The 16,874-nt window shown below is 47.2% G+C and overlaps 1 protein-coding gene across 5 annotated transcripts in view; it reads right to left on the bottom strand.

Moving 5' to 3' along the window:
• RIN2 (Ras and Rab interactor 2) overlaps positions 1 to 16,874 on the bottom strand; it is a 211,028-nt gene that overhangs the window by 11,537 nt on the left and 182,617 nt on the right. For all 5 annotated transcript variants that reach the window (XM_055544095.1, XM_055544098.1, XM_055544097.1 and 2 more), the window contains 3 exons: positions 16,772 to 16,863; positions 12,097 to 13,272; positions 596 to 901 (listed from right to left, as the gene is read on the bottom strand). In XM_055544095.1, coding sequence (XP_055400070.1) covers positions 596 to 901; positions 12,097 to 13,272; positions 16,772 to 16,863 — 1,574 coding nt within the window. The remainder of the gene's footprint in view (positions 1 to 595; positions 902 to 12,096; positions 13,273 to 16,771; positions 16,864 to 16,874) is intronic.

Raw genomic sequence — 16,874 nt, 5'->3', positions numbered from 1 at the left:
CAAGAACAGAACTGCAGCTTGGAAGGTTGATTACGGAGGCCGAAGCCCCACAGTTAATGAACCCATTCCCGGAGCCGGGTCTCAATTCAAACCCCAAGACTGAGTCTGTATCCACTGCCCTGAATTAAATCTTTTTTTTTTTATCTTAACTTAACTTTTTTAAAGGTTTTTTTTTTTCTTTTTTGGATATGGACCAATTTTTAAAGTCTTTATTGAATTTGTCACAATACTGCTTCTGTTTGTTTTGATGTTTTGGCCACAAGGCATGTGGGATCTTAGATCCCTGACCAGGTATCTAACTCTTGCTCTCTGTGTTGGAAGTGCAGTCTTAACCACTGGATTGCCAGGGAAGTTTCTGAACTAAAGCTTTTATAAACTGGCATTGTACAAAACTCTTGTTGCCCTGTCCTGGATTTTTGGTGCTGTTAATTTGTTGCATGTGGACTAATTTGCCAGAACCAGAGTAACACCTGCATTTTTATGAGGCCCTTGGTGAAGTCAAGAAGCTGAAAGGACGAGCAGTTGGGGACTGGAAAGCCCAACACGTCCCAGCCCCATCGGAGGGCCAAGAGCCTGGATGGGGTGGTAGCCTCACCTGAGTTGTTCTCCATGACGGTATAGATGAGCTTGCAGACTCTGAGCAGCAGCATGACCTTCTTTTCTGGCGAATACATCTTCTGCATGGTCATGAACTTGACCTTGATTTTCTCCACGTCCACAAAGTCAGGGGTGGGGGCGAAGACGCCTAGCTCCTGGGGATTCCTCTGCCGCACGAGCTGCAGGTTCTCCTTGAGTTGTTTCCATGAGCCATCGGCCACGTGGAAGTGCTTCAGCATGGCCTCGACGTGGCCCTTCAGGGGCTTCAGGATGCACTTGTGCATGGCTTTCTCCAGCACCACGTCTGCCAAAGAAAGCACAGCTACTGTGACCATTGTCTAAAGAAAGAAGAAACGTAGGGCTTGCTTTCTGGAAATGGACACCCGCAACTCCGTGCATTGGTTATCGGGCAGACATGTCCCAACTGCACAGCCAATCAACCAAAATTTAGCCCCACATCAGGCTTCCCTGGTGGCTCGGACAGTAAACAATCTGCCTGTGGTGTGGGAGACCTGGGTTCGATCCCTGGGTTGGGAGGATCCCCTGGAGAAGGAAATGGCAACCCACTCCAGTGTTCTTGCCTGGAGAATCCCCATGGACAGAGGAACCTGGCAGGCTACAGTCCATGGGATTGCAAAGAGTTGGACACTGAGCGACTAAGCACAGCACACACGCATTCACACACCACACTTTTTTTTCTTCAGTAAAGCCAAGAAGAGTGAATCTTCCCTAACATTCTTATAGTCTCTCTTGCATGCAGTCAATACAACTGAATATATTTGTTTTAACTACTTTTACACCTTCTCACCCATAAGCACAGGTGAATATTCTAGAAGGTATGCTTTTGACCCAGTCTTTCCACTGAAGAGTCAGTGAACAGCTAAGCAAATGTGTTATGTTAAAAGAAGGATTTGCTAATAGCAAGGGTACCAGCTCCCTCAAAATATTTCCTGAGGGAAAAATTCAACTAAATACACATGGTATCTTGGATTGGATTCTGGACCAAAAAAGTCTTTCTGTCATTTACTATAAAGGACATAGTGGGGCATTAGATGAGATCTGAATAAAGTCTGCAGATTAGATAATATCGTTAATAGTGAATCTGGCTTCTTTCACACAGACTGTATCTTGGAGACTCGACCAGCTGTGTCTGGAGCAACAGTGTGCTCTTTTTCAAAGAATGACTCTTCCCTGAAAGTTAATGAAAGTTAATGTTACTGCAGTTTTGTAACACAATGTCCCTATTTTTAGATAAATACCCACTAAGTATTTAGGGAAAAAGGGATACAATGCCTGCAACTAGCTCTCATGATTTAGATAAAAGCAGGGGATGTGTGCATGTGTATATGTGTGTGTGAGCGTGTGTGTGCGCGCGAGTGCGTGTGTGTGTGTCAACAGAAAAGCACTAACACCGGGAATCCGGGTGAAGGGCAGACATGATTTCTTCATTGACTTTTTGCAACTTTTTTGAATGTCTGAGCTGATTTCAAAGTGAAAATTTAAAAATTCTTGAAGTGCGTTTCTGTTCAGAATTAGGAAATACCCTAAGGTGTGGGAGGCATTATTTCCCCCTCTTTCTTGGAATGGTTTGCCCAATGGAGCTGACGGTACAGTAACCAGGACCACGAAGCTGGAGCTCTGGTCTGAAGAGGGTCTGTGCTGTGAGAAGCTCTCTCTGCTTCTTCCACATCAGTTTTTCTATCTCAAATGTTTCACGTTCTCATCAAAGCTGCCTGGGTAGCAACCACCCCTAGGATACGACACTTGGGGATACGATTTCATCTTGGAAGACCAGGAACCCACAGAAATAGCCAAGTTATCTCTCTGGCCCTTGGCATTCCAGACAGACATCAGATGACACGGACTGTAAATGATCACCTATTATTAGAAGAACAGGGGCAAAGAGAAATCTAAGCAGGACATACCTGTAGAAACCAAGGTTGAAGCAAAAGAGGTTATATAGTAAGAAGAAAAACAGAACAACATTTCTTCACATCTGGCATTAAAACAAATTACTGTTTTAAAACAAATTAAAACCAAGTTTGCATTGGTTATGCTGTGTCAATAAACTTCTAGAAAGTCATACAGCATCTCTGACTTCACTTCCAATGGCCACTAGGATGAAAAGTCAACAATAGGAATTAACATTGAGTGCCCAGTTGGGCTAGGCTTTATTTCATTATCTCATCTAATTCTATAGTATCTCTATTATTTTTGCACAATATGACTATTCATATTCTTTTTATAGAATAAGGAAACAGATATAGGGCTTTTTACAGATAAGGAAACAGAGACTTGGAGATGTCTAATGGTTTGCTTGAGCCCATAAAACTGAACACCCTGCTTTTCAAAGTCAGTGATTTCTTAGTTCTAAAGTTCATGGTGTTTCATAAACATTCACCAGTTTACTGCTCTATCTAAAGATTCTGCAGCCACATTCCTGGTGACCCCTCCCTCTGCTGGAAGGAGGTCACCAAGGGGGACGAAAGCCACGTCAATCATTAATTAGGACGCACATGAATGTTGGGAGCAGTGTTACTCATAACAGGCCCAAACTGGAAAACACCCAAGGCCCAACCCAATGGCATAGATGCCAGGAGATACACACACAATGGAATTCAGAAAATGGAATGCAGACAATGGAAGATTCATTCCATGAAAAAGAGCATGCTGCTGCTCTGGACACAACTAGCTGAGTCTCCAAGATACAATCTGTGTAAAAAAAGCCAGACACACAAGACTTGTCTCCTTTAGCACGATGCTTACACAAAGCTCAAGGACAGGCAAAACCAATGTATGATGACAGGTCGGGATGGCAGTCGTCCTGAAAAATAAACGGGGCTTCGGGGGACACTTCCAGGGGGTGGAGACGGTAGATGCCTGTGGTTGATACATGGATAAAGAATTGTCAAGCTGAGCACTTGAAATTTATACACTTCACGGATATACATTAAACCTCAATAGCCATGTGTATAAATCAAACCAACAGAAAACACCTAGAGACCAGCCTGAGCTTTTCACCTTGAACCCTAAGGGCAACTTTTAAATTCCGAGCAAGTCTGATCATCTCAGGGCCAGAGTGTGCACACAAACCATCTCCAAAAGGTTCTATGCTGTTCCGGGGGCTGGCAGCAGACAGCTCGTCACCAGCCAGCTGAGTGAGTCTCTTGAGCAACTCATCCTTGTCCCCAGGGAAGGGGTGCTGATGCTGACCTTTGAGCCACAAACTCTACTCTTAGTAGGAAATGCAACAGTGGAAATCTGCTAGGAGGGTTGATATCCAGGACCCATTGCCTTAAAATCCCCAAAGAAACAAATTTTTAGAATATTTTTAAAAGGCTATAATTTAGAAATAAGAAAAACTGGTCTCTCTGCTTTCTTTTTCAGGTCTTCACTCCTAATCACCCCTCCCCATCCTCACAAATCTTTAATAAATACAATGAATAAGAAAAAAAGTCCAAATGACAAGGACCTAGTACCTGAATGAGTCTCTCCAAAAGGAAAAGAAGGTCATGCTTATGAAGCAAGAGGGAAAAATGATTTTAGGAAACAAAAGGAACAGAAAATCTTTCAGAATGTGGACTAGCTCAGAACAAAAGGAAAGAACAGATCAGATCAGTCATATGGCTTATAAATTACCACTATCCATTTTCCCCTACCATCTCTGGTTGCTTTACATCCAAGAATGATGCTGTTCTAGGCACTTTACACACACTGACTCTTCAGCTCCTTCACCAAACCGCTGGTGGGAGGACCGTGATTTCTTTATTTTATAGCTGAGGAAACCCAGAGACATGGATGCCACACAGGTACCAAGGGGAGCCCAAGAACTCTGGTTATGTCAACTGTGTTTATCTACAAAGAAACAAAAAGATGCCGGAGAACTGTCTGCACTACAACACTGTGAGCGTTAGAAACCAATTGCTAACTGGATAACCCACTGGAAACACAGTTTCTGAAAATATTTATAGAGATCCTATCAACTGGTTCTAAAGTTCATCCACTCAGGGAAGTAGTCAGGGGCATCAGCCTAGAGCTCCCTGCCTTAGTGAGACCTGTAAATGCAGTGATTTACAGGAAGCGCTAAACGTGTCGGCCTCTAGAGCTGCAAGATGATTGCCCTGTCTTAGGAATGAGGACAGAAGCCTAAGGTCTGTCACTTCCCTCTGATCAGAGGCATGGACTCCAGAGAAAGTCAGGCACGAGACGGGGACCCATCACAGGACAGGCTCACTCATCAGCTCGTCTGGACACTTTCTGCTCCCCTACTGCTGCTGAAGAGGAAACGAGAGTCCAGAAGCTGAAGTTCAGCGAAGCCGCGTGTCTTAGAAAGAGTGAGAGGAGGTGGCCTGGCAGCCGGCCCAGCTGTGTCTTTCTAAGTGACTCTGGCCTCTTCACTTCACCTCTTTGACTGTCACTGCCTGCAACTTCTGAACTGCCATCTACTCCTCGCCCAGGGCAGGGAAGACAGAAGGAGCACTCTGAACCTGGTTAAAACAAAATAATTCCCGGTATCCGCCAGGAATTCTAACAGAACCCAGAGTCTAAACAACATGATGTCCAAAAGGGGTAGGTTGCAACCTACATGACAAAGATCAAAGTGAGGTCACACAGCCTCTTGGCTTATTCAAGTTCTAGCATTCTTTCAAGAAAGTAAAGTAGAAGCAATAGAAGTTAACATTTGATGACAAAAGGCAGACCTTTTTTGTGGGGAACTCAAACTGTGAAGTGCAAACGTGCACCAACGCGAATACCGATGGGCACATCTGTTTGCGCAGTTCCTGGGACAAGGGGAGGGACGGAAGCCTGTGCTCTGTGCTGGCCCTCGCTTCAGCCCTGTCACAATGAATGGGGGCCCTCTCCCCGAGGCACAGAAGTTAAATGACCTTCCCTGGACGGTGGGGAACCTGGTTGTCCCTACCGCAAAGAAGTCAGGAAATAGCATAGTGGCCCTTGCTCTGTACGAGAAGGGCAAAAGGAGCTGCTTCTGTCTTTCGGTGCTAACATGGTCACCTCTGGCTGCACAGCTGGATTAAAAATCAGGGCTGAACTGGACAGGGTACTAAGTGCTTTCCAAGCATTCCAAACACTTTTATGTACTTTACATGTATTTAAACTACCCTTTGACTTACATGAATACATAACTCCTATGTGTTTTCCCTTGGGTTTTCTGAGCTATAGTCAGGAAAAGAGGGGCAGTCTTCTGTCTATTTAAACTAATTCTCAAAAATAATATAGATGTGCTTTTCCTAGGCTGCAAGAGGTCGATCTTTCTCCTGCTCTGTACCTTTTGATAATGTACTAAAAGATCCTCTCCTTCCAGGTGACACGGACACAAGGACTAGCTCAGAGGTCAGAATCAAGGTGGTTTAACTCTTAACTCTGCACCACTATGCCTCTAGGCCTACTTTCAGAATGACTCTGTCTAAAACAGAGCAGGTAACACAATAACTCAAGGGATTAAACCAAACTCTGAATTCAAAATTAAAAGCAAATCACACTAGATGTTGAAGCTTGAGTTAGACTTATGCGTGCATGCTCAGTCGTATCCAGCTCTTTGAGACCTCATGGACTCTATGTAGCCAGCCAGGCTCCTCAGTCCATGAGATTTCCCAGGCAAGAATACTGGAGTGTGTTGCCATTTCATCCTCCAGGGGATCTTCCCAACCCAGGGGATTGAACCCACTCTCCTGCATTGGCAGGCAGATTCTTTATGAGTGTACCACCAGGAAATCCCCAGGTTTGAATGTTCATTAAAAAAAATGACATGAAGCAAGGCAGTTTTAATTGTTTAAAACCCAAGGAATGACTTCAGACTTCTTTCTTACACACACTATGCTCTCTGGTGTTTAACCACATTTCAGTATCATTTCTCTATAAAGAAAATAAAACACTCATGTAAGTAAATTGATGTTCTCTTTGAAATATGTGGGAATTGAGTTTAAGGCTACTTTTTCTTCAAATAATGGTAATACTCTTCAGAAAAAATACACATTTTGACAGCCACTAAAGAAAGCAAAACCGTATCTTGTTTTTTATTACTGACTTTTATAAATACAGTTGGCTTATCTGTATCTTTGTGGAGTGTTTGTGTGCAATTTGAATGAAGTAGAAAGTTGAGGATTACTAACATTTTGGGAGTTGGAAAAATTTTGTTTTTCTTGAAACAAGACTTGAAAACAGAGGGATTTCCTTAAGATTAATATCAAATCAGAAGTAAAAATTCTTTTGCTTTAAGAAAATCAAAACAGTATCCACAAAAATGCAACAAGCTCTGCAAAGTATAGATGTCACTACCAGAAAGTTGGGACTAAGAGAATACCAGTTGAGAACACCAGCTGGGTTTCTCTTCTTCTTCAGAAAAAAATCTAGTCCTGTCCTCCTTTCCCACAGCTTCTGGGGGAGAGAGTGCTGAATGAGGAGGTGGGAATGTAAAGCCTAGATCTACAGAATTCCATCCTGAAATTCAGGAAGTTGGAGGAGGTATTTCAGTGCTGTAACCCACTTTGGGACTATTCTCTCGCTGGTTGAAAGAGACTGAGACGGAAGTGGTGTGATGTGAAAACCCACCAATAAGGAGCATGTGTTGGGATAACAAATGATGTCACAGGGTCTATATCTTACTGGGCGGGGCACTCAGGAGTGAGTACACTTCACTGTGTCCATGAAGTTACCGATCCTGGGCTTTTGAGGAGGATGCCAAATGGTATACATGCTTTTGTTAAAGCAGTTGCTTGTCCCTCCACGTACCACTTTTGCAGAGTGAAGGGTAGAGAGCTTGTCACAAGGGAAACAGGATATGTGGCCCTGGAATCAAGAGGGAGCTGGGTCAAATGGGAACTTATCCTCCCATCAGGAGAGCAAAGCTGATGTCAATCAACCAACATCTGCTCAAGAACCTCTACATGGCAAGGTTTTGTGTGGCAGTGCTTTAAAGAGCAGTCTAGACAGAAGTCAAATTCTCTATGATAGGGCACCACCATTTAGGCTGGCAATTTTACAGCTTTGAGACTGTTTTTATCCTGTCATTCTCACCTGGGAAGTGCTGCCCTACAGGGCTATGACAGGAGCACATGGACAAAGTTGCAGTTGGGTGAGAGCTATTTGGTTTTTTCATTGGCTTTTCTCTGTGCAACTGAAGAACTCCTTTGTGAAGAAGATTAGCACTGTATCCAAACACTAAATGCACATGCGTTCATATGGTTCATTTTACATATAAGGGATGGAATTCTACGTGGGTTACAGCACTGAGATACCTCCTCCAACTTCCTGAATTTCAGGATGGAATTCTGTAGATCTAGGCTTTACATTCCCACCTCCTCATTCAGCACTCTCTCCCCCAGAAGCTGTGGGAAAGGAGGACAGGACTAGATTTTTTTTTTGAAGAAGAGAAACCCAATTGGTATTCTTGAAAAGCCTTACAAGCATCAGTTGACACTGGTTCTGAAGAAATTTGAGGTTTGGAATCCTGGGGGTGGCATTTAAAGTGAATCCATTCAAAGTGAATTATAACCTCCCAGGAAGTGAGATTGGTGAAAATAAACAGATAAACCAGAGGAGACCAGGGCTGAATCCAATCTCCCCTACCCACCAGCAGCATAACCCTCCACAAGTCACTTTATACATCTTGACCTCCATTCCTGAATTTGCAAAACAGAACAAAATCTACACAAAGGTACCACCCATGAGTTGATCACACAGTTCAAAGGAATCACTGTGTTAACAAGGTCTTAGTAAACTAGTGAGCCCTTCATTTAGGAATATGTAAAACAGATCATTTAGACTCCATTTTCTTGCCAGAGTCCGAATCTAAACTGGCACATTTAAGGGGATTGGTTTTCTAATCATTAGGATCACATCTTTCCTCACAATTGGGCACGTGATGAGTTTCTTAGGTCACCTTCTGCTTTGGCTCGCCTTCCTCTTAATTTCAAAAGCCCAGCACATTCTCTGCACTTTTCAAAACAGAATAATGGTTTCCTTGATGAAGCAGCAGATAAGATGAAGCATCTGCTTTAATGCAAAAGCTTAAACAAAACAAACCAATAAAAACGTGTGGCAGCGTGTCACACGCCCGCGTCCGCAGACAGTGGCTCTCTGAGCTTCCTCTACCAATGGTGAGCCTACTATTCTAATGCCCTTGAATTTACAAGTTAAATGTTTAAGTTAATTTTCATTGAGATATAATTGACAAATATCGTATTCCTATTAGGTGCATAACACAATTAAACAATGTTTTCCAATCTCCTTAGTTTCTTATGAGAAAATATGAACATAGGCACCAGCAGGGGAGAGGCTGCTGCTGCTGCTGCTGCTAAGTCGCTTCAGTCGTGTCCGACTCTGTGCAACCCCATAGACGGCAGCCCACCAGGCTCCCCTGTCCCTGGGATTCTCCAGGCAAGAACACTGGAGTGGGTTGCCATTTCCTTCTCCAATGCATGAAAGTGAAAAGTGAAAGTGAAGTCGGTCAGTCATGTCCGACTCTTCACAACCCCATGGACTGCAGCCCACCAGGCTCCTCCGTCCATGGGATTTTCCAGGCAAGAGTACTGGAGTGGGGTGCCATTGCCTTCTCTGGCAGGGGACAGGGGTAAGGTTCAAAACACAGGGTTTTAAAAAAATAAATTGGGTTGGGGGGCTTCCTTGGTGGCTCAGTGGTAAAGAATCTGCCTGCCAATGCAGGAGACACGGGTTTGATCCCTGGTCCGGGAAGATCCCATGTGCTGCTGGACAACTAAATCCATGTGCCACAACTACTGAGCCGGCACACTAGAGCCTGTGCTCTGCAACAAAAGAAGCTGCCACAATGAGAAGCCGTGCATCGAAACTAGAGAGTAACCCCTGATTGCCACAACTAGAGAAGAACCTGTGCAGCAACAAAGACCCAGCACAGCCAAATAAACAAAGTAAAAAAAATTTTTTTATTTATAAGATTTTTTTTAATGTGGACCATTTTTAAAGTCTTTATTGAATTTGTTGCAATATTGCTTCTGTTTTTATGTTTTGCGTTTCTGGCCACGAGGCACATGAGATCTTAGCTCCCCAACCAAGGGTTGAACCCACATTCCCCAGTGGTCCAGTGGAAGGCAACCACTGGGCCACCAGGGAAGTCCCCTCAAAAAAACAGGCTCTGAATCCAAAGAAGAAAGTTCAGAAGCTGCACAGGCTAGGCCAGAATAGCCCTGGACACCTGGCTCCAGCTGGCAAACCCAGCCTTGCCAAGGGCACACGGATGCCTGCTTCACAGGGCTGAAGCCAAGACCTACTGCCATCGCCGGGACAGGCAGCCTGGATGTCAGCTTCCCTCCTCCTCAGGACCTTAGATTTTTAGATGGAAAGCTCTATCTTTCCAGAGCAGCAAAGCGTTTGTGTCAAAGACTGCTGGCCACATTCAAATCTGTTTTTGGAGAAGATGAGATCCGGGGCTCCAACCAACAACAATACCCTATCTGAACTGGCACCTTCCGAGAAGCTAGGAGGAGAGCTTCCCCCGCACCAGCCGGAAGGACCGGCAGCTTCGGTCGGTGCTCACAGCATCGGCGGGGAAGGAAGGCAAGGCCTGGCTCCCCAGGGAGGAGCCTCGTCTCCGTGGGCTGGCTGGCACTGCGGCCACATAGCCCAGCGCTGACATCAGCGCCCGCCTGGCTCTCCCGCCGGTGCGGGGTCTGAGCCGGTCTCCCCTGAGAGGCAGGCTCTGGGGGTGGGGGCGGGACCGAGAGGGCCCGGGCCGCTCTTCCGTTGTCTCGAAGGCAAGCATTTCCATCCCCAAGGCACATCCTGGGGCACATTCCTTCCAACTTTCTCTCCAGCAGCCGGGCTTTAACCACGCCCCACCCACCCAGGCGCAAGCCACAGGAAAACAAACAAGGCTTTGATTCCTTTGTGAGAAAATCAAAAAGCTGCTGAAACTCACTTCAAGGAGAGGGGGAGAGAGAGAGAGGCGGGGAGACACCACCGGCAAACCACACGCTGTTTACTACTTTCCACAAACAGACCCAATCAGAAAGAAGCCGATTCCAGCTTTGCTTTATGAACGGCCTAGAAATGTCGGGTAGCTCTTTTTGATTGCTGCTGCCCAGTGAATGAGGTCTCTGAAATTTGTCCTTCTGAGTCGATCTTCTGAAGTTAAAAAAAAAAAAAAAAAAAAAACTCTCTTAAGACTCTAGCCCTGGAAAAAGAGAGGTCTTGCCAAATTCAATCTTCCCTTGGCCAAAGTAACTATTAGCAATTCAGCTCTCCAATGAGGTTAGAAAGAAAGTTATTTCCCCTTGACTTTGAAGAAAACACCTTTCATGTGACCTCCAAAATTTGATACTTATTTTTAAAGATACACAAAACAAACTTATCCATTTGACTTTTTTGTTTTTGCTTACTCCCAAACTTACTGAATTCTGTGATTAGAAGCCAGCAGGGCAGTTTCCCTCTGGGAAGAAGGGGGACAGGGAGGGGTTCCCTGGGGGCTTTGATGCTGTCACGTTCTGCTGCACTGGTGCTTGCTCCCTGTGGCAACTCACCCAGCTGCACACCATGGCCTCTGCCCTCCTGAGGGTAAAAAAGGGCACTTTCCAACCAATACAGCACAAACCCCCATGGCTTGCTGAGACACACCTTCAGGAGACCCTCAAAGCCCACACAGAGCACAAAATCAGGCAGGCAACCAGAATGGTCCAGCCCTGAACAGACCCATCTGCGGCTCCCATTAGTCGCTCCCCAAAACGTGTCCGAGCCTGATGCTCAGCCCCCAAACCAGGTATATAACATGAAGTCAACTTCAAGAAGCTGTGTTTCTAGTTCAGATCAGCCCAGGGGGTGGAGTGTGTTGCTGTTTTGAACTCCGGAGAAAATGCCACCCAAGAGAACTAACACAGGATACAATGTCCTGCCAGGCCACAGTATATATATATATATATATATATATATATATATATATATATATATATATTATATATACTATATATATAGTATGTATATATATTTGTCATTTTATTGAAGTATAGTTGATTTACAAAGTCCTATTAGTTTCAGGTTATATTAACTGATTCAGATATATGTACACAAACACATCCTGGAGGAGGAAATGGCAACCCACTCCAGTATTCTTGCCTGGAGAATCCCATGGACAGAGGAGCCTGGTGCGCTACAGTCTGTGGGGTTGCACAGAGTTGGACACAACTGAGTAACTGAGCACATATATACACACATATATAGATACACACATATGTATTCTTTTTCAGACTCCTCTCATATAGGTTATTACAAACTATTAAGTATATAGGTCCTTGTGCTATACAGTAGGTCCTTGTTGCTTACCTATTTTACCTACAGTGGGGTGTATCTGTTAATCCCAAACTCCTCATCTCTCCCTCCCTCCCCTTCCCCCTTTGATAACCCTAAGTTTCTTTCTACGGCTGTGAATTTCTGTTTTTAAATAATTCCACTGGTATGTATAAGCAATTCTATACACACACACATGTATTTTAAAGGCAAGGTGGCACCCACCTATCTGGTCTTCGGGGATCAGCGATTCGATGGGGGGGTCCAGCTCGGAGCTCTGGGACAGGTAGTTCTTCACCTGGGTCATGAACTGCCGGATGGTCTGCAGGAGGTCGGTGCTGGACACGTGGCACTCCTTGTTCTCCTGCAGAAAACTCACGTAGTCCTGCACCAGGCAGCCGAAGTAGGTGCGCTTGTCGCGGGCCAGCTCGGCGATCCGGCGCACCATGCGCTTCTCCGGGGTCAGGAACGAGCTGAAGACGCCGCTCATCTTGCGGAGCTGGGACTTGACGAGCTTGGGCAGCACGAAGGAGCTGTTCCGCTTCTTCTTGGACTTGATGGGGGGGGCCATGGTCTCCTGGTCGCTCTCGCCGTCGTAGTCCTCCAGGCTGCTGTTGGTGTCCGCCTCGTAGCCAAACAGGGGCATGCTGCGGTCCAGGTCCAGCGAGTCGGAGGAGGAAGTGGAAAGGCTCATGTCACTCAGCCGCTGGCGGCCCGCGCGCCACGGGGCCCGGGATGCCGAGGCCGAGGCGGCGGCGCGCCGGGCCCTTGCGCAATCCCCCGAGGCCAGGACCGCCTCCGCCTCCGTCTCCGCCGGGGCAGAGCCCCCCCCTGCGCCGCCCGCCGGGCCCGCCGCGGGCTCCGGGCGAGGCCGGCCGCCGGTCAAGGTCTTGGCGCCGCCCTCCGCCTCGAGGAAAGACGCCTGCTTCTTGAGCCGGGGTGGAGGCACGGGGGTGGGTTTCGTTCCAAGCCGCGCCGCGTCCCCGGACTGGTGCAGGGCGACGGTTTCCGGCATGCCGGCCGGGGGCGCCACGGGCCCGGCCAGCTGGGGGCCGGCGGGCTGACTATGAATAGCGGGCGGCGGGGGCCGGGGCGGCGGGGACCGAGGCCTCTCGGTGCCATCCGCGTCGGGAGTCCGAGTGCAGGGCCGCCGGGGGCCCCCGCCGAGGTCCTGGCTGTGCACTTTGAAGAACAGGGGATTAATAAAGCACAGGGCCCCGTTGGTCTGGCTGCACTCCAGTTCCGAGGGCGTCCTGGTTTTTATAGAATGCACTCCATTTATCAGGCAGAGCTGACGCGAGGAGGCCGGACTCACGCCGTCGTCGCCGCCGTCGGAGGAGGGAGGCCTATGGGGAGGTGGAGGGTTTGGGGGTTTGTTGTCAGCTGGAGAGCTCCAAAAATCTGAAAGTCATTATCGTGAACACAAGAATGTAAATACAGTGCACTCGGCCTGTCCATCACAAACAGCACACTTGCCTGGCAATGCATGGCTTTGGAGGGGAGGTGCTATGCTGGAGTGTGGTGTTTTCCTTTCTCTCTCTCTCTTTTTGCTTTTAACTGCATTCCTTTACTGGAAGGGCTGGAAATGCTGCCAGGCCCAGCTGCGGGCTCCCGGGAAGGTTCGTGAGGCTTTGGGCTTCAAGGCTCTTGAGAAATGGCTTGGCTGTTGCCCACAGAGGGCCCAGCCCTTCCCCAGGTGAGGAAAAAGGAACAGTGGGAGCTGGGAGAAGGCTGTGGGGCTGAGGGGAGGGGGGGGGTCCCGGAGAGGGGTGGGAGGCGGCTTCCCACTTGCTCCACCAAGAGGGAGTTTGCCCGCCCAGTGGCAGCACCCTTTCTGATGGATGCCCTTATCCTGGGGTGCCCTCCTCCACCCCCTAGGGCCTGCAGTTCCCCTTTAATGGGCAGGACGAGCAGCTGGGTCTGTGAACATTACACAATCTGCCTGGGGTTTTACACATTCAGCATTAAAACCCAAAAGGAGGAAAAATGCACTCACAGGGCCCATCAGCAAAAAAAAAAAAAAAAAAAAAAAAAAACAGGACAGCCGGGCTCAGGCCAAGGATAAGTGCAAGTTCGACTGTCTTTGTGGTTTGCTGCCCACTCTTCCCAAATCTCCCAGTCTTCTAGCCGTGACCACTGTGGCTCAGCACACTCTGGAGTGGGGCACGTCGCTGTGACTGCAGCCACCCTGCCTGTGCGTCCTTGGACGGACAGGTCGGCCTTCCATGCAAATCAAGGGAGGCTAATAAATAAATACCTGGTGTCATTTCCATCTGGAATAGGTTGCTCTCTCTACAGCTTTGCCTTGCTGTGTTTGCTGAAACTGTGTTTCTTTCCTAAGGGCCCAGAATGGCTGGTCACCGGGATCCTGGAGAGAGGGTGAGGCCAGGAGCCCTGGGCCTGCCTTGTCCTTGCCATGCACACCCCTGACCTTGGCTCCTGTTGCCCGCTTTCTGTCGTCCTTCCTTCCCTCTAGGTCTGTGCTGTCCAACAGGGAAGCCAACAGCCACCTGTGGCCAGTGAGCGCTTGAAATCCAGCTTGTGCAACCAGGGACTCAATTTTCCATCTTATTTCATGTAAACCCATTTAAATGTAAAACCGAACAATTGCATTACTGGGAAACTCAAGTAGGTCTGGAACTGGGGTATGTGAAACTACTTCTTCAGTTGTAAATTTAATGGAATCTAAATACTGATCCATGTATTTTTGCTGAAAATTTAGTGCCTGAATAGAAGTGTGCTGTAAGGATATAATATATACTGGATTTCAAACACTTAACAAGAAAAAAAGAAGGTAAAATATTTCATTACTATTTTAAAAAATAGGGATGATATATTGAAATAGCATTTCACATAGTAAATAAATTATAAAAATTAACTGCACCTTTAATTCTCTTTCATGTGGCCACTAGGAAATTTTAAAAGTGCTCACTGACTGGCCTTACATATTTTTATAATGGCCAGTATAGGGCTGCTCTAGCTCAAAATTTAACCCTTCTTAAATTCCCACTGTCACCGTTGTTAAGATTTTGCAAATATAGAACGTGTAGTTCTTGTGTATGTGTTGTTCCCATACAGACTATAAAGCTGGGGAGTGGGCAAGGGGGAGAGACCCTATGGATCCTTAAACCCTTGCTGTGGCTGCCACATAGCAGACCCTCCAGAAACACTTATTAGATAAACAAATACATGAGATACAGGGTTTTAAAAAGGGATGTCTCTTCACAAAATGAAGTACACAGTAACAATTACACGTTCAATATCTATGGGCTTCTCTGGTGGCTCAGACGGTAAGGAATCTGCCTGCAATGCAGGAGACCTGGTTTGAGCCCTGGGTGGGGAAGATCCCCAGGAGAAGGGAAATGTTACCCACTCCAGTATTCTTGCCTGAAGACTTCTATGGATAGAGGAGCCCAGGAGCCTGGTGGGCTACAGTCCACAGGGTCACAGAGACTGGGACATGATTGAGAGATTAATACTTTGGCTTTTTAAAAAATTTTGCTTCTGGTGAGTGGGCACCAGAACAGATTTTTTTTTTTTTTGCCTTAGCCTTTGCAGAGCACAAGGGCTGCCCCCAGATACTCTAGTCCTTGAGCCCTGGCACGAAGCACACAGAGCAGGTGGACCACCCACCTGGGAGTCCCAGGGACAGAGGTCACCAGAGGAAACAGAGACCTGGAATCTCAGCAGGGCTAGAATCTAGGTGGTGATGTGACCTTAAACTCAGGAAATGCTTTGAACTCTCTCCAAGGGGTATAAAGCTCAGTGGTAGAGATGGCATGACTTTTCAGCAGGGACACTTACATGGCCCTGGTATTTTTACCAGGACTCTGCCTCCTTGTCCTGCGACCCAGCTGCCCATCAGGCAGGCCTTGGACGCATTTGGCAATTCTTCTGAGGCAATCTAGGTTTCAGAGGGGAACATGACTCTTAACTCCAGGCTTCTCTGTGAATTCTGCAGGCTCCCCTGGCAATGGCACCCCCTTTAGAACAAATTCTTTAGAGTAAGGGGAAAATGTGCCCAAGGAAGGACATTTCTTATTTGCTGGGTCAAGTATCACAGTTTCTTAGGTTCTAAGAATCCTGGGACTTGCACTTCTGAATCCCAAATTCTCACTCAAATACCATGGCCTGGTTGTTCATCTATCTGAAGACTGGAGCCCTGAAATCTTAAGAGAATTCCCCTTTCCCATCAAGGAGGAAAACTGTGTGTGTGTGTGTGTGTGTGTGTGTGTGTGTGAAAGTCAAATGCACAGATTCCCTAGGGCAACAGGACCCATAAGTGACACTGCGGCAGTGGTGTGTCCTGAGCCCCTACCATCCACTGCCCAGCACGGGGCTGGGTTGAGAGGCACGAGGGGAAGCGAACATCTGGCTGGCCGGAGTGGGATTGCTCGGCGGGGTGAGGGATGTGGCCGAGAACACCAGGGCCGGAACTGAGGCAGAGAGGAACTGAGACAGATGTTCCCTGGAAGCCTGTGCAGTCAGATTCCTCAAAGCACAGAAGTGCCATCAATGCCGTGCATTCTAGAATAAAACTCAAGCAGGGGAGGTGCCTGCGCCGGACTTCCCTGTCCATCAGGCATGGCCATTCCCCAGCAAGATGCCATAAAAAGGCAGGACCTATGACAGACACCTGCTGGACATTTGGGGAAGCCCAAACTCATCAACAGGAGGTGCTGGGGAGAATTGTGGGAGCTCCCCAGGCAAACCTAGCACCTGCCTCTGAGAGCTGGTTCAATGCTTGACTTAGAAAAAGACTCTCAAAAGGTGTGACTCAGGGCCTCCTGAAGTTCTGCCATGCAGGTGAGGGTTACATTCTGATGCAACAATGTTTCAGGGGCCACTGGCTCTGCTCCACACATGCATGACAAGAGACTGGGCAAGGGCACCCACTTACTTAGTCCCAGCTGGGCGAGTTCTTCAAGCTGAGCCTCGGTCTTGGCTGTTGAAATGGCATAAGGCAACTTCAAGGTAAATGGCAGGACGTCCCTGATTTTTCA

Source organism: Bubalus kerabau, chromosome 13, assembly GCF_029407905.1.
Source record: "Bubalus kerabau isolate K-KA32 ecotype Philippines breed swamp buffalo chromosome 13, PCC_UOA_SB_1v2, whole genome shotgun sequence".
Classification (NCBI taxonomy): domain Eukaryota; kingdom Metazoa; phylum Chordata; class Mammalia; order Artiodactyla; family Bovidae; genus Bubalus; species Bubalus kerabau.
This window is presented reverse-complemented; position numbering and strand designations above follow the sequence as displayed.